A 19,084-nucleotide genomic window follows, 5' to 3' on the forward strand; every position below is an offset into this window, starting at 1 on the left:
ATTTTAAGTTTCATCAAAATCGGATAAAAATTGGGACCTCTAATGGGGCAACAACCTTGGTAACATATTACATACATGTAATGTACTTACACACTTTGCGTACAGTAAGCGTCCATAGAGTTTCAGTTTGATGTTCCCGAAATTCAACCCCAACCGTCATAATAAATATTTTGACTAAATAAGCTTACTAACTAAATAAGCTTACTACCTTATTATTGTTAAAAATTGACAAAATACTTTAATTACACTTTAATTAGCGCTCCCGAGCAACTAGTTTGTTGGATATTCAGCCCTTTATAAATAGATTATTATTATAAAAAAAAGTTAATTGGCAGCATTAGGAAATTTTTTACAATAAACTGGAATGTTTATTTAATAGTATAAGTAGCCAGTAACTCAAGCGTCTGAAAGACCAACCAGATATCTCCAAATTCTAACAGAATACTACAAAATACAACCACATGCTACCTTATTTTTATCCAAAACTGAGAAAATTCTTCATTTACATCAATATTAATCAGTTAATTCCAGAAAAAAGTACAAAAATTGAACGTCATCTGATATATCTATTCATACTATCATAGTATCAGTGATAAATCAAAATGGAACTGCAAAATACATTGAATAAGTAATTTATTTTTCACAAACTAACATTATTATTCAATTAATTGTACTTTTCTCTCATTCTTTGGTAGTATTGGCACATTATTTTACAGAAATGGATCGATTTTTGATCGTATGGGTTAATAATATTTGAAAGTATTGGGTGATGGGTGCGTATCAGTTCTTCCCACGACCGTTTCACCTTGGGCGGTTTCATCCCAACCTATTTTTTTGTCGGGCTGTTTCATCCCCAGACTGTTTCATCCCCGGACTGTTTCATCCCCCTTGTTATTAGAACAGCAGTTAATTTTTTGGTAGTATTGGCACATTATTTTACAGAAATGGATTGATTTTTTGATTGTATGGGTTAATAATATTTGAAAGTATTGGGTGATGAGTGCGTATCAGTTCTTCCCACGACCGTTTCACCATGGGCTGTTTCATCACAAACTATCTTTTTATCAGGCTGTTTCATCCTGGGCTGTTTCATCCCAGCAGTTAATTAAAGATACATTATGGGAGATTCGGTAACGAGTTGGCAGTTCTCACTATAATAGTTAAAAACTAGATAAGGTAGAAGGCAATTTGGTGAAAATTTCATTCAAATTGATCCACTATGAACCGAGAACTAAACGACTGAAATTCCCATAAGCCTCGGTCATCATTACTAAAGTCAGTATGATAAACAGCATAGTCTCGATTATCCATTTAATCGTTTAATGAGAAGGAAAGTTATGCAGTAGATCGGCTTACAATCCACTAAAGATCGCAGGCTAGCGCAGCCATCTAGAGTTGATTATGGCCTGGATAGGTTAATTAATGTCTAATTAATAATTTAGATAACATTTCAGGCCTAAAGAAAGACCTGAAATAGGCAGATTTAGCTCTTGCATAATGCATGTTTCCGTATGCTCTATATTTAGCCATTTTTACATCTGATTACTTTGAAATTTTCCCCAATGCTATTGATCACGTACGCAGCTTTGAGCATAAATGTTAATATCACGTGTATTATTTAGCAATAGTAACTAATAAAAATATTAATGCAGTGCAACGAAAATATTAGTCTAAATAAAAAAATATTCATTCATTCCTTGCGCTGGTTTACGCTAGATAGAAGTTACTTCTTGGGTTTACGGGATACAAGTTAACACTGTGTTTAGACTTCCCGCAATGAAATTTATTCATAACGAACTAGGTCACGTATATTCTCACTTACTGATTGGTTCAATAGCAGTAGATTATCAGAATGAGGCAAACGACCTTAGCGGAATAAATGTTAGATGTTTTTATTTTACTTTTTTCATTCGTGTTGATTGAGCAAAAATGATAGGTGGGAGGGCCGCGGATTACAGGAGTCGTTATACACAAATTTATTCTCCTCACTGATTTTTTGGGATATCATGGATAATCTTAATAATTGCGGCTAAAGGTAGGCACGTTTTTTTCTTCGCGGCTCAAACAATTTGCAAATCGAAAGTAAGATTTCATACTCGGCATACACAGACACTCATAAACCCTTTTTGTGGAATTCCTTACCCCATCATCTTAAAACAGCTCCATCACTTGAATCTTTTAAAACAAAATTAAAAACTCATCTATTAACCACTGCGTTTTAGTTGGAGTGGATCAGGATTTGTGTGTAAATAGTGACCATAAAGTACATAGTACGTGCCTAGAGCATGCATTTGTGGATGGATTGGCGCTTTACAAATATACATTATTATTATTATTAACATTGAAATAAGTAAGAAATTATGAGTATATAAACTTTTGATGTGATTTTGTTCAAGAATTTCACGTTTCCGAATTATCCTATTATTCGGATAGCAAACAAAAGTATTCGGATCACAAATCTTGATCCGATTTTCAACACTAATCTTTATAAACCAAGAAGTGGTAAATCCATAAAGTTGTGTTATTATGAATATTATACCTCTACTTCTAAATGTCATTTAAGGATAAAATCATTCTCATTATTCATAAATGGTCCAGTAAGTTGCTCTATGAGCAAATAAGCCACATGGCAATTGAAGACGTTCCCGGCTTTGCGAACCTTGGGATTCGCGCCGTGTTCGACGCTCAATCGGTAAGAATTTCAGGTAGATTAAAATAATTATTAGATTATACATTTAATGGTTTTAGATTCACTGACCAGTTGTTTGTTAATTTTAAATCTCAATTGAATATTATCCTCTGATAGAACACTGAATACACCAAGAAACACATTAATAATATAGAGCAAAGCTCTAAAGCATAGCACGAAGCTCTTATCCGGTAACACAGGAGCGTAACTGAAGTTGTCACCCACAGACTGTTGATTAAAAAAAATTCAGACCGGAACCTGATACACTGGGCAAAACAGGCAATGCGCATGTCAACTTACCAAATCTCGCCCAATCGAGATTACCCGCCTCATCATACATAGAACTATTTCTATGACGCGTCTAATCAATGACGTCACTTATTTTTGACGTCAATGAAAATAATTCTCACACTTTTTTGTTCTTTTTTTAAAAACAAAATTAATGTATACAATTTAGATCTAAATAAAAATCAATTTGGAAAAACTAAATTATTTAACATTTTTTGTATCACTTGAGAAAATTAATTATGAAGGTTTTATATTTGACAATAATCAGCTTCGCTCTACTCGGGCAATGCCTGTTACATATTATTTTTTCCAACAGAATCTCAATTCCGAATCGCTATGACATGTATCCCTGCCTATATGAGACGAGTATGACATGTAATGACAATATTCAATGTATCGGTTGGAATTAGGTCAATAAATCAAGCCATGAATAAAAACTTTGAAGATACCTGATAGACAAAAACAAATATTTGTGTCAAATATGAAGAAATACCAAAGACTATCTCATCTGCTAGTCTTGATTTATTATTGATAATGATAGTGAATGATTAAATTTTTCTATTCTTTGTTTTCTGTTTTTTACCAAAAAATCGTGAAATGTCACAGGGAACGGGAAGGAGTAAAGTTATACGTACCGGTGGGTAATTAGGTTGAGAATAAGGAGGACGCATAGGTGGTGGACCGGATGGATATCGTTGAGGTGGCTGCTGCTGCATTTTCACTTACTATCAAATTGTCAGACAATGATTAAAATTTTTACAAGAACGCAGCCATTAATTTTAAATCTCGGGAGAGTTTGCGAGATTGGTGAAACTGAAAATTAAAAGATTATGGGATACGTCCATAAAGAGAATGTTGTAAAATAAAAACACAAAGTATGAACAATACTTTATTTATGTATGTAATATAATTACTAAGATATTGAACTTTGTATATCGATTCCTATTTATTTATTTTTATTAATTCCACTATCTTTCATTTCGTTATTGTTGCAAATTCCCAAATTTTGCCCAGTCCAACAATAGACAAGAGTTATCCCCCTTCGATGTTTGTGTTTTTCTTTTTAGAAGAAATAGGGCCTACTGCTCTCTTTAATTAAAATATAATCTTTCATTATTAGATCTATCGCGTCTATTTAAAAAAAATGCAGGCCTACGAAAAATTAGAAAAAATCGGCGAAGGTGGGTATCTAGCCTAGTTCCTTTAGGAACGGTCTTTGATTGGACATCATCCGATCAGACTCAGACTCAGAGTCAGAATAGACTGAATAGTCAGGAACAGTTCATAACTATGTTTGATTAAATGCTCAGTCACAGATTCACACGGGTTACAGACGTAACGGCCCTAAACTATAAAGGCCAGAATAGTTGGTCATACATAACTGCCAAAAAAGTTGGTCATAACGGTCATACAAATTGATCATAACAGCCATAGACATTGGTCGTAACGGCCAAAAAAAACATACCATTTATTACATGTTACGAAATGATATTTATTAACATAAATATTACATAATACTATAATAGATAATACCATAATATAAATGCATACATTACATAAACATTAATTTAATACGTAAATTTACATAGACGTTTAACATAATACAAACTATAATATTTCACATATATTATATAATACATTGTATAAAACATACAAAATATAAAATTTATTTCAATAATATTTCACATACATAATACATCTAAATACATAATTTACAGTGTTGATAAAAGGGCTTTTTCACGATTTTAAAGTCCCATCAAAAATGAATCGCACAGATTTACGTGTAGCAAGCAAAGCCAACTCCCTTGTTGTTGAAAACATGTCTTTCTCCTTTAACTTCTATATCAGGTATTGCATCTTCATTTACCTCTTCCTTTGAATTACAATTCACATGTAGCACCACATCGATGTTTTGTTTAAATAATATTGTTTTTCATTAAATTTTAAAATTATGGCCGTTATGACTAAAGTCTTTTGTCATTATGACCAAATTTATTGGCCGTTATGACCAAACTGTTTGGCCGCTATGATCAAACTGTTTGGCCGTTATGACCAAACTGTTTGGCTGTTATGACTAAAGTAGAACCGTTTTGACCAAACCTGTTTTTGGCGTTATGGCATAGGGCCTTTATGACCACATCCCTTTCACACACTGTGACAGTGACACTACCATTGGTTCAAAGATTAAGGGGGTGGGGGGTAGCATGATTTATCCAAATCTACCCAAATCCACCATTACATGTATTTCAACTTAAAAGACAAAAATTTATATCGATAGTTGATAATATTATTAATATAGAGTTCTTATAGTTCATGCCAAAAAATAGTCAATTTTAATTTACAATCGTAACGTTTTTGTGTCAAAATGACCCTCAAAATACGAATTTTTAGGCAAGTTTGGAAGTTGTAACCAAATCCACCATTATTTCAACTCATATGGATTACAATAATTTATATCGATATTTAATAAAATACATTAAAATACTGTTCTTTATGCCAAATTGTCATTTTTAATTGAAGGTCACAGAGTTTTTGTGTCAAAAATGCCCCTCAAAATTCGATTTCCAAGCAAGTTTGGAAGTAATTGTGACCATAGGACAATACCTGTGTATTGCACAAAATCACTTGCTTTGAAATTGCATTTTGAGGGTCATTTTTGAAACAAAAACATTATAATTTTAAATTAAAATCACAATTTAGCATAAAGAACAGTATCTTATCAAATATAGATATAAATTATTATTATGAGTTGAAATAATAGTAGTTTTGGGTGATTTGGGTAAATCATGCTACCGAAGATTAGGGTACCATACTATATTTATATTTTATTCAATAAGAATAGGGTTGAGGAACAGGCTAGACCTATATCACCCCTGCGTGTTCATAATAGTAGCAGTACTATGTTCGTAATAAACTAATCATATAATTTATTATAGACTGAATAATCTAGCACACCTTCGTTGATATGTCGCATAGCAGGGACTGATGTATAGACGTCAACCAGTCTTTAAAGCACACGGAAAATACATTTTTAGACCATATTTCTTTGTGGCACATACAATAAATCAATCATTTTTTTAGCCCCCTTAGTGTCTTTACGTCGTGCTACATTGGATTTTAACAAGTGAAAATGCAATTAGAAAATCAGTCAACCAATTAAAATGTAGTAACATATAGCACGATGTAAAGACATTGGGATGTGTAAAATAAATGATTAATTTTATGTATAACAAATGATTTTGGATATAAATACTCTACTAAACATTTCTATTTCATGTGTGTCCAAATTGACTGGTTTCGATACATAACTGCCGCTACTGACTTCAGTCCCTGAATCAACCAAATGTTGATTGAATAACATACATGTATCTTCAAACATCTGTGTTAGCGTGTTAGAATACGTTATTCTCAATCCACAGGAATGACCTTTCAGATTATGACTTCTTTCAGTTTATGAATTATAGCCATCACCTCAAATAAAAGATTTGCACTGTACTGTAACTTTTAATTTTGAAGTAATGCAAAGACACTTTAACTACAACCAAAAGGTTACTAATTTAAAGTGTTCCTAAACAATTTGTAGGACTTGAGCATAAGTCGTAGAAATGTCGGAGACCTATCTTTGGAAAGGTAATGGATAAAAGATTGAGCTTTTGAACAGTATAGATGTAAGTTCAGTTATACACATGTGTCAGAGATGAAATGATATGTGAAAAAGGGGGGGGGGGGGCAAATTGTCTACTCTTACTTAACATGTGATTTAGATCGCAGGTCTGTCCATTACACAAGAGGCATAAATTTGATCCCACACTTGTATGTCAGAAGGAGTTGGGTCAGCTGCCTATTCTAAGCTTGTTGGTTGTCTCCGGGTCCCCGGTTTCCTTCCATTGCTAAAGCAAAAGACCATACATGCAAGCGATCAAATTACCGTACTTAAATCAAATTGTACCATATGTTAGTCCAGAGAGCCTGACTCAAACAGAACCCTATCTTTCTGATTCTCTCCAGGCCAGATAAAGAGTCAAACATTTTGTACTAACCAAAATTACTATAAATCTAAATGTATACATGCTTTATTTCAGGTACCTATGGAACAGTATTTAAAGCTAAAAATAGAGAAACCCATGAAATTGTAGCACTAAAAAGAGTACGACTGGATGATGATGATGAGGTACCTGAATTTGTCTCATTGATAAGTTACGTTAAGGCTTGATGTCTCATTTAGCCCTATAAGAATTCCTTGCAAACTACAATATTGTTAAAGTTCGATCTATGCTGCTCGAGCGTAATAATATGCCAACATCTTTTATTGGTAGCCCAGAAATCTGAATAAAGTGCGGAATAAAGAAAATTTGAATTTGGTGTCAGCCATTATTACATATTTGACAGAACTGGTTAACACATTTCAAATATAATTTTAAAACAAGAGAAAATTGCTACGGTAGATGTGTAACAAACACTTGAAGAAATGGGAAGTGATGACAAATATGACAAACATGAGTTGTCCTATATAACTAACTGAAGTAACGAGCAATAACAGACAGCTTGTTGAATTTCATTTCACTGATAACTCCGTTGAAGATGAAAAGTTGTTATATGAGGCGGCAAGAGGATATCTGACAATCCAAAAATATAATTGGCTGTCACTTGTTTTTATTCATTCTGTCCTTAATAAAAACATGGTAATGCACAGACTTTTTCTAACTTGTCAGATATGTAATAATGGCTAATACTAATATTGTCCTTTAAATCAAAGCAAAATAATTAAATCAATTCTTTTTTTCTTTTTTTTAGGGTGTACCAAGTTCTGCATTGAGAGAAATTTGTCTACTAAAGGAATTAAAACATACTAATATAGTCAGGTTGGGGTTATAAGTTTATAAATTAAAAGATAATTTCCTTTAAGATTATGAGCTATAATCTGTTGTGTAACATATGTGTCTAAACTACCAAAAATATAATTTTTATAGGTTATAAATTCAATAACTGGCTAGAAACAGTGGTTTGTATTTTAGATAAATTGTTTCAAATATTCTCCATTTACCGTTTTAAGATAGAGAATCATGACACCATGACACACATTCTCTCATGCTGTCTTTGATGATTTCCATTCTCTGTCATGTATAAGAATGTATGGTCCACAACTTTTAATCTTACTACATTTTGTTATCAATCATGCATTTTTGGTGGCAGCACAATATTGATAAAAATTTATTGGTTTACATGATAGTTCTTGTTCTATTATTTTAGTGAAAAAGAAATCTGATTTATCTCTAAACTGTGCATATTTTGTTTGTCTGTTTGTTGAAATCTGACAGTGAAAACAAACAAGTGAATTGAGTTTTTGAATTTATTTTTTGACATAGAAGAGATAATTTGACATATGTTTGAAACAGGCCCTATTTGGGACTTGTGTTTTTATAAATTTTAAGATAAACATAACGCTTTTGTTTACAGATATATTTGCTGCAATTGTTGAAACTTAAAAATTAAAAAAGAATATATACTATTCAAAAAAAGTAGGGGATATTTGATTTTTAAGTGTTATTAAAGTCACCTAATGAAATTGACGAAGAAACAAATGACAAAATGAAATGAAGTTCACATTCATCGATTTATTCCAAATGATCGTTAGACTAAGTAAGGCACAGACTGACCATTATAAGGGTAAAATGATACCCGGGGTCAAACAGCAAAGTTACCACAGCATCACAACCAAGTCAGTAACGGGTAAATCCTCCTCTGTTTGCCAAACAAGCATTGATCCGACGTGGCATACTCCTAATGAGACGTCTAAGGTCATTTTGGTCCAGATTGTCCCATTCCTGTTGCAACGCAGCAGCAAGTTCTTGGACATTGGCAGGACGTTGTTGACGTTGACGTAACCTCTGTCCAAGCATGTCCCAGACATGCTCGATGGGGGAGAGTTCGGGACTCAGTGCTGGCCAAGGTAATGTGGTGATGTTCTGTTGTTGGAGGTAACCTGTAACGATCCTGGCCCTGTGACACCTTGCGTTGTCATCCTGGAAGATGAAACGGCGGCCATGACGTCGTGCGAACGGCACAACATGGACTGCCAAGATGTTGTCCCGGTAGTACTGGCCTGTAACTCACCCTGCAACAACATGTAAAGCCGTTCTTCCAGCAACAGTGATGCCTCCCCACACCATAACAGAACCACCCCCAAATCGATTATGTCTGATGACGTTAACGTCTTGGAAGCGCTCGTTTCGACGACGCCACACCATCCTACGTTTTTCCAAAAAATCAACAGTGAACCTTGACTCATCTGAAAACATCACATTGCTCCAGCGTCGATTATCCCAGTGTTGACGATCCCTACACCAACGACGTCTTGCCTGAATTTGATGATTTCTCAAACAAGGGATCACGCGAGGACGTCGGGCGCGAAGGTGACCCCTATGCAGTCGATTCCGAATCGTCTGGCCACTCACTCTCACACCAGTGTCTGTTTGAAGACGAGCGCTGATCTGATTTGCTGTGATGACACAATTTCTCAAGGCCAAGGTACGGATAAATCGATCCTGGGCTTGAGTTGTCGCCCTTGGTCGACCTGAGCGTGGTCTGTCCTGTACAGATTGTGTATCACGGTATCTTGACCATAGCCTGCTTATGACAGACTGAGAAACATTCATCGTCCGCGCCACAACCGCCTGTGTTGTGCCGATCTGTAGCATGCCAAGGGCACGTAACCTTTCATTTTGGGTAAGCCGACGCATATCAAAATTTGTTTTCTGGTCACTAAAACAATTAAACTGATGTTTCCACCCTGGAATTCAATGCCACAATGACTGTAACATTCAAAGTCAGAGTCGTGCAAATCTTGGGTTGGACCCCCATGATGATCCCAAGCATCACCTGCATTCCATGCGGTAGCTATTGGTGCGTTTGGGCGTCACATGTAACTGGAAATGTTTCTTCTGTTAGGTTCTATAGTGACTTTTTTCGTAGTCATTTGCATATTTTAGTATTATGCCCCCAAAATCAAATATCCCCTACTTTTTTTGAATAGTATATTATAATTCATATCAAAATTGTTGACAATATTGTATATAATTTATCTTCTATAACCTAGATCCATATGCTGTATTTTATTTTTTCCAAGCTGTAATTGCCATTTACATGTATATTTTCCCGAACACAGCTAATAATTTTCATGTCATACAAATAATGTATCAGACAGTTTATTTATCCAGAAATATCCCCAATCAACCAGTGCATTGGATATCTGCTATCCCTGTTTAAGTCTTAGAAAGAACCCCAACCCCAATTTTTTTTATAATTACATATTAACCATCTTATTTGTTCCCAATAACAACTGGCTAGGTTGGAACAAAGAAATGGATGTATCTTTACGCAAGGACATGAAACTCAACTCCCAGTTCTGGTGTCACGAATTTGCAACTTTTGATGACACGTCTTGCGCTGTAATATATGTGTCTAACTCCACCATTTCACCCACAGTGATTTTGAGGTATCAATTTCGTTACAGTAATAGTTTGTTAAGTGAAATTCATAGAACAAGCTTTGCCTGGGTATCAGCCCTGAAATAAACCTTTTACTAAAAAAATGCCCAACAAGTGGGTGTTTTGTTTGTGAGAGCTCTTCAACTGTAACTAAATTTATTTAAATATACACTTGAAAAGAATTTGTCATCAGTGTTTTGGTTTGCTCTAAAAATCCTACTATGAGATTCCATGCATTTCCAAGTGTGAGGAAACTAAATATATAATTTAAATTTGTTTAATATAGATTACATGATGTGTTACACAGTGAGAAGAAACTGACTTTAGTGTTTGAATATTGTGATCAAGATTTAAAGAAATATTTTGATAGTTGTAATGGAGAGATTGACCCTGATGCTGTTAAGGTACATCTTCATCTTTAATTCAAGTTCATCTCAATCTTTTATATAAATATTTTTAAAAATATTACTCCAAAAAATTATTATGTTTCTTATCTCTTATTTATGGACATTTGAAGTTAACAATAATTTCTTTTAATTGCATGTCACTATTCAATATTTAGTTTGTAGTAATAAGAAGCAAATTTACTGACAATTATCATTTGGATAATCCATAATCAGCATTTATAAAAAGACATTTTATCTACGATCATATTACAAAATGTTTGTTGAAGAAAGTTGCTGGGCTCAAACAACTGGCAGATCTAGAGACATTTTGTATTAATACCGTACCAGCATGGATATTGATAGCCTAAACAAACCTGTTCAGGGTGAATGAACCCACTTGTACTTTTGTTTCTAATGTTAAATGGTTTTTTTTCCAGTCATTTATGTATCAGTTATTGCGAGGTTTAGCTTTCTGTCATAGTCACAATGTTCTTCATCGAGATCTAAAACCTCAGAACCTGCTTATTAATAAGGTAAATATAAGGATTTTCAATGACATTAGATAGATAGGCATAATGATGTCCAGAAATTGGTTGATTCATTTTTGTAATTTTTAAAACGGGAGTTATTTTTAAAGTCTTCTTTAATTAAGCACATTAATTCAATTATTTGTTACTTATTTGGATAATGGAAGGAACCAGTTAGAGTAGCTAAGTCTCTAACTCAATATCATCCAAAACCTTTGACAATGAAAACAAGAATTATTTGTCAATTTTAATCAACATTGGTGTTGTGATCTTACCGGAAAAAGATGGGCTTCTGATATCCAAGATTTAAGACAAAATAAACATTTTACGATTGGTACACGAATCGTGTACCATGATGCGTTTCAGCGCAATTTGTAACAATCGACTCGAAGAACAAGGTTAGACATATTCCACAAGTCATGTCAAACGGTGACCCCATATTCTTATCTGGAGAGCATGCACACTAAATACTATCGGTGTAGACTGGAATAACCAGACGCTATAGATTGTCATTGGATTAAGACTTCTGGCGTATTTCGCCGAACATAACTGCTTTGAAATTAGAGTGAAAACGATTGAATGTAAATCAGTTTATTTACATTCATATAACATTATTATATACGTTGCAACCCATTTGTGTCAATTTGTAGGTCCCAAATATTAGCGATTTAGCCCCTTTAACCTAGATCCTTTTGTTATTGCTACAAGTAGTAGTTGTCTGAAGTGAAAGCATCACCTGACATGACATGCCTTTTTTGCTCAGTCCATAACCTTTCATTGTCATTCAAGTTTTTCACTTATTTTTTTGTTGGTAAGTTAAAAACAACTTACATTCTTTCAAGCCAGAGGTGAACAGGCAAAATGTGCAGGCCAGCAGATGTCAATTTATTGGAACAAGTTTTGTATAAGGGGGATAACTCTATCATGTGGTTACTGGATTCAGACTAGTGATCCTCTCTCCATTGACTCAGTATTAAATCAGTAACATTCCTTGGCCTATAATATTTTCTTCAACATACCTATGTTCTTAATCTTTATAATCACTAAGAACCCAACATGTCACAATCATCTGATTAAAACTATTAAAGTTGGTGGATGGAGAGAAAGAGGGAATTCCTATAAATAGACAAACTACAAATGGGTACCAAGATAATTCTTAGTCTTATTACGGTTTTGTCTTGATTATTTTACAAACTTTATTGCAAAAGTGTCATATTTTTTTCCAATTTAACCAAATTTGGTCAGATTTAAAGGGGTACATTTTCTCCCGATCTGAATGTACATATATTATGTACTTTCTGACACAACTGATGAATTCTGAGCAAACTGTTTTATCAGATAATTTTGTATTATTTAATTAAGAATGTCTATTTTCTTTAGTGTAGGCCTGTTTTTTTTTGTTTTTTTTTAGAATGGAGAATTAAAACTAGCTGATTTTGGTTTAGCCCGAGCATTTGGTATTCCAGTTAGATTTTATTCCTCGGAGGTATGTAATGGACTACTATATATATATAGAAGTAAAGAATACCTTTCTTATTCCATCTGAAGTATGATCAGCCAGTTAGTATCGACGACCTGATATTCTATTTGTTATATATTTAGGTTGTTATGTTATGGTATCAACCACCTGATACATTACGGTATCGACCACCTGATCTTCTATTTATTATATATTTAGGTTGTTACATTATGGTATCGACCACCTAATGTTGTATTTATTATATATTTAGGTTGTTACATTATGGTATTGACCACCAGATGTTCTATTTATTATTTATTTAGGTTGTTACATTATGGTATCGGCCACCGGATGTTCTATTTGGTGCTAAGATGTATTCAACATGTATAGATATGTGGTCTGCTGGCTGTATATTTGCAGGTTTGTCACCTATAGTAAAGTTCAATCAATGATCTTGTATTGATGAATTGAATCAATCAAAATTATTTTGATTTAGGATGCATAATTTTTATAACCCAATAAAGTTCAACATTTCAAATTCTTTTCTTATATTTACATCCATCAATATTTTAATGATGATATATTTTTTTTAATAATATTTGACATTTAAATCAGCTAAAAATAAGTTTCAAATTCTCTTTAGCAACACAGCTGTTGAAGTTTAATTTATTCATTTAAAATTTAGAGAAGTAATGTTTCTTAGTAAAAGCATGTTTTGTTTGCAGTGGTTGTGGTATGAAAACCAAAGACTAAATCAATAATTGGTTTATTTTTGTAAATTTTTTTTGGTAGAATTAGCAAATGCTGGTAGACCATTATTTCCCGGTAATGATGTTGATGATCAGCTGAAGAGAATATTCAAGTATCCTTGATAAATATTGTAGGAATATATTGTAATCATTGTTATAATAACTCTTATTATTAGAATTGTTAGTTCCAATAACGATAGGAACTCTAGCTGCCAAGAGATCTTTTACATGCACTGCCAGTTGTGAGTTGACTCCATTGTGAAATAATATAAATATGGCAACGTATTGAATGTATCCCAAGGAACTTTCTCGGCCAACACTGGAAGCAAACTATAGACCTCCTGATTAGCAGACCAGCCTCTTACTCACAGAGTCACCACGGGTCCCCATTTATTATAGAACTACCTGTATTATTATTCTCTTTAATCTGCTGTAATTCCACAAATAGATGCTATTTGATTTCCCCTGTCGTTAAAATTTGTCAACTCTCAGGGTCATGTGACAAGCTACAGTTATTCTCTTTTGTCAAATTCAGTAGGCTAGCGGTTTGGTCATTTTGTTCACAGGACCTTGTTTTTAGGTCCCATTTGAATAACTGGTTAATCTTTTATGCAGTCCCCTAAGCATTATAAGTCAGCCAAATCAATTAAATAAAATTGTTATCTACTATATCTGGTATTAACATACCTCAAAGTTTTATATTGTTACTGACTTTGTCTTGACTAATGAAACTAGATTATTAGGTACACCTACTGAAGAAATCTGGCCAGGTATAACACAATTACCTGACTACAAGGTAAGTAGTTTGTTAGCCAAATTTGTAACCACATAGCTGTCTCTGTTCTGTCATCAAGCTGGGTGTCCAAAATTAAAGGACAATATTCATCTTCGAAGGAATTATCTGTGAGCATAAATTCGGCTGTGTATCTATTATCGCTCGTTACTTCAGTCAGTTATATAGAAGGATAACTCTTGTTTTCCATTTTTTGCATCACGTCCGTTTTTCGAAATTTTTGTTACACATCTATCGTAGTAATGATCTCTGAGTTAGAATTACATTGGTATGTGTTTAAACAGTTCTATCACATATGTTATAATGACTGACACACATATTGTCCTTTAAGGTACTTGGGCACATTTAGAACCTAGTAAAATTAGTATGGCATGAAAACTTTTAAGCCAAAAACAACATAATGGATTTTCTAAGAATAGATTTATATACCTCTCATAACCCCTTTAAAAAACTCTTTTAAAATTTGCAGTCAAAAAATGAGGTCACAGTCAAATTTTATGTTAGTAAATTCCATGACCACTGCATGTCATGTGCTTGGAGGGAAAAAGTCAGCTATTGCTAACCTGAAAACCAAACTTCTTCTGAAATAAGTACAGTCATTTGTATTTGATATATGGTTAATTTATTTCACAGTCCAACAACATGAATTGGTAATCAGCAATCTGATTAAAAGACAGATCCTATTTCGTTTCGTTTTTTATAGTTAAAAATTTTGTTCTACTTGTCTTTACTACACTAGGATCTGGAAGACTTATATATCCCATGTTATGGATGATGTGAGGGATTGGCCAATTAAACAGTCTGTTACTGCGAGTTTTTGGTGTGAGGTACATGGAACTCTCCTAGAAATATCAACGCTGATTGGTTAATTAAATGTCTGACATCATAGGGTCAAAAGCTGCTCGTATGACCTCTGATGCCTCCTTCCACTACAACCGGTCAGATCTTCGTGTAGTAGAGGCCATCCAAAGTATAAAAAAAAACGAAACTAAATATAGATCTGTATTTTAATCAGATTGGGTAATCAGGAAAATTTTACCCAGACAGCAATTTTACTGCCTAATTGTCTTTGAATTAATGAGGCAATGAAATTTAGTCTGAAGGTAGGAAGGAATTTATTATATTCTATAACAACTTTTATTTATTTTTCAGCCCTTTCCCTTGTATCATGTGACAACAACATGGCAGCAAGTAGTACCGCAACTTAACGGAAAAGGTCGTGATCTCTTACAGGTTAGTTGATTAGAATGTCAGACATTTGATATGATTCAAGGGTGAAAATGTCTCTACATTGGGTCATTACGTGTAGTTAAAAAAAGATCTATTGAACCAAGTACATCATTAAAGAGAGAGAAATGAGGTTTAACATCCACTCGACATAAACTAGTTCATTTCAGGACTAACTTACAGTTAATTTTATTTCAATAATTCGCTAGCATGTAGGTTTTTTTAGCAGTGGGAGGAAATACTCAAGGTTAGACAGGCGACCCTACTCCTAGTTGCGTATAAGCTGGGAATCAAAACCACACCACTTGACTCACTGACAGACCTTACGATCTAAATCAACATTGACACTACTTGGTAAGGTATAAGCAATACCATTAGATATCTGTTCAGATTTAATACATAAATCACTAGGGAAGACTTGTTAGTTAAAATTTTAATGGGAAAATGTGTGAATATCATTAGCATAACTTCTCATGAAGGACTTCATAGTAGAATATTATGGTCTAAAATGGATTTTCCCCCATTAAAAAATGACAACCCTGTAAATCGATCAGATTTATTTTTATTTTGTGTGTCAGACTTAACTATCAGTCATGTTTCTACTCTTTGCAATTGACAATCGCTTTTCTTATTCGACTAGTTACATTAGGAACATGATCTTTAATTTTGTGTTATATTTGTAAAAGTTGATTCTAGTACCTATAATCATTATCAATTGTTGTACAAAATACAGGGAGCTGCGATTAAGACTCTGGCTCGTTAACCTGGAGCTCTTGGGTTTGCTATCTGTGTTGGCCGTGAAAGGCCCTCGCTGTCCGTGCAGAATTTCCCAAAAAGCACCTTGTATGGCATATGTCTGTCTTCATTAACCCAATCTGAGCAGAACAGTAGTAGCTTAAACCTCATTTCATTTATACAGAATACAGAAATAAGTGGACCGTCTCCTTTAATGACATAGGAATTTCACAAGTTACAGCACAACTAATGCTATTTATGAACCTAATATATTTGATGTTTTATAGATCATTTTAAAATATTTTTTCACTGTCCAGCAAAGTTTACCAGTGGAGTCAAATTATCAAAACATCTAAACTGTTGAAATTGATCAAATATAAGAATCTGCATGTGATCCTATCTTTAATAGGTCAAGATATGAACATTTTTTGCTATCTATTTGTAGCGTTTGTTAGTTTGTTATCCAAATGGTAGAATATCAGCAGATGAAGGACTACAACACAGCTATTTCGCTGACCTTAATCCGGCCATTAAACAGGGTTAATCATTTATTTCATGGACATCATTATTTATATAAAAAACACATGGTAATCATCGGTAGTTGTGTCTCATTACATCAAAGACAAATCAAAATTTATTTAATGTTAGGGTTTCACCCATTTTGATTCTGGCCAGATTAAAAGTCTGCTCCAATATTTGTTAATATATATGAACACTGCTAATATTTCTGAAAGTAAATGTAATATATTATTTACTATATGAAACTATTGTTAATGGAGAAATGGACTGTAATCTGGTCAGTTTAAACAAGTTTCACTTATCATATTCATACATATCAAGACATTTTAAAGGGCATTTTAATTCATTCCTGATTGATTTTATTTTTGTGTTATAACTTCTTAGACATCTTTTATTAATAGATCGACATGGCACAGTATTTGAAAAGCTGAGAATTTATGAATTTTGTTTTATGATGTTCATTCTTGGAAACAGAAATCATGTCTAAAAAAGGATTTGGGGTATAATTTAAAAATCATGTTCAATATTCAATAAATCCTACAGCTATATTGGGTTATGTAGAATTTGGTCGTACTATAACTATACATGTGGTTTAATGGTTGAGAGTAATATAATAATCCTACACGGGGGCATTAGCCTAAGTGTTGTTTCAATATATTACGCAATGTCTTGCTTGAGACCATTAAACAGCTTAAAATACAGACAATATCCTGCATCTGCCCTATATTTCATCTAGTAAAAAATAATGTACATTAGCACGTTGCCCGTACATTATTTGAAATAATGCTATGCCAAAATCAAAGGGTGACATCACATCTGTATTTTAATTGTACACAGTACTTCTGTATAAAGATTGTATGTATATATGACACTTTAATTTACTGGTTGAATCAAACCTAATCTTAGTGTTATCAAACAATCACAGTCACGCTTCACTTTTATGAGAAAGAGACAGAAATGGGGTTTATACACAACACTAATTAGATCATTTCGGAACTAACATAATATAATTAATCTTTATTCAATAATTTGCTTGCATGAGGGGTCTTTAGAAGTGGGAGGAAACTGGAGTACCAAGAGAAATCACAAAAGGTTACTGGCATCCCTTCCCTTGTCATGTATAAGCCGTGGATGGAACCCATGACTTGCATAAATAACAGACTATGATCCACAGAACAAGCATATACTACATCCCCACCACCCAAGTTATTTTTATATGTGGACGTATATTGTCGCCACCCCTGTCCGTCTGTCCACAATTGTTTGTGAACAGTCTACAGGTCACAATTTTTATCCGATTTCAACGAAACTTGAAATATAGGTTTATCACCCTAAGATCTCGGTTCCTTTCGATATTGGCATGTATGGGACTGTAACTTCATGGATTATGGCCCCTGATTGTACGAAAAATCACGTTTTTAGCTTGTGAACACAGTAGAGGCCACAATTTTTATCCGATTTTGTTGAAACTTGAAATGTTAGTTTATAACCCAAAGATCTCAGTTCCTTTCGATATTCGCGCATATCGGACCGTAACTCCCTGAATTATGGCCCCTGATTGTACGGAAAATCGCGTTTTTAGCTTGATGACCCAATAGGGATCATAATTTTTATCTGATTTAAAAAATCGTATTATTATATGACCGTTACACCCTAAGGACGGCTGAGTTTGAATTTCATGAAATTCAGCCCAAAATTGACAGACAAAATAAAATGGCCGCCCCTCGTACTCAAGTAGCGTAAAAATGTGGTATATCAAGGTTGTGGACACTATAGAGGTCACAATTTTTATCCGATTTTGTTGAAACTTGAAGTGTAAGTTTATAACCCAAAGATCTCGAAAAGACCCCACAAAAAAAATATTTGTATGTATTGTGTGTGTGTATATATTTGTATGTATTGTGTGTATGTATATATTTGTATGTATTGTGTGTATGTAAATATTTATATGTAAATCTATTGTCTGTGATAAATAAGTAGTAAAAAAATCAAATTTGTTCTTGTATTTTCATAGATTGACAAGTCACTCTATCAATACACTAGTTCATTAATTCACTAGTGCCACATAATTAAGCTAATGTTTAGGACTACAGGTTTGTTACAGGAAGACCCCACAGAATTCAGACCTAGAGTAGCTGTTTTATGAATCATAGATTTTCACATGATTGTTCAAGGTGCGTGATTTCCTCAATCTTCTTGTATAAAAATAAAATCAAAAATGTATG

The 19,084-nt window shown here is 33.6% G+C and overlaps 2 protein-coding genes across 10 annotated transcripts in view; one reads left to right on the forward strand and one right to left on the reverse strand.

Annotated features, from left to right (window-relative positions):
* LOC126831530 (SWI/SNF-related matrix-associated actin-dependent regulator of chromatin subfamily D member 1) overlaps window positions 1-3,766 on the reverse strand; it is a 75,931-nt gene extending 72,165 nt beyond the window's left edge. For all 9 annotated transcript variants that reach the window (XM_050562074.2, XM_050562071.2, XM_050562073.2 and 6 more), the window contains exon 1: window positions 3,613-3,766. In XM_050562074.2, the coding sequence (XP_050418031.1) occupies window positions 3,613-3,693 (81 nt within the window). In that variant the 5' untranslated portion in view covers window positions 3,694-3,766. The remainder of the gene's footprint in view (window positions 1-3,612) is intronic.
* Window positions 3,767-4,009: 243 nt separating this feature from the next.
* On the forward strand, window positions 4,010-17,478 carry LOC126832155 (cyclin-dependent kinase 5). Its single transcript, XM_050562856.2, has 11 exons — window positions 4,010-4,158; window positions 7,060-7,148; window positions 7,772-7,839; window positions 10,751-10,868; window positions 11,288-11,383; window positions 12,789-12,863; window positions 13,160-13,256; window positions 13,629-13,698; window positions 14,321-14,381; window positions 15,531-15,611; window positions 16,786-17,478. The coding sequence occupies exons 1-11, from the start codon at window positions 4,122-4,124 to the stop codon at window positions 16,882-16,884; spliced, it is 891 nt and encodes a 296-aa protein (XP_050418813.1). The 5' UTR covers window positions 4,010-4,121; the 3' UTR covers window positions 16,885-17,478.
* Window positions 17,479-19,084: the final 1,606 nt, after the last annotated feature.

The sequence above is a fragment of the Patella vulgata genome, chromosome 9 (genome assembly GCF_932274485.2).
Source record: "Patella vulgata chromosome 9, xgPatVulg1.2, whole genome shotgun sequence".
Taxonomy (NCBI): domain Eukaryota; kingdom Metazoa; phylum Mollusca; class Gastropoda; family Patellidae; genus Patella; species Patella vulgata.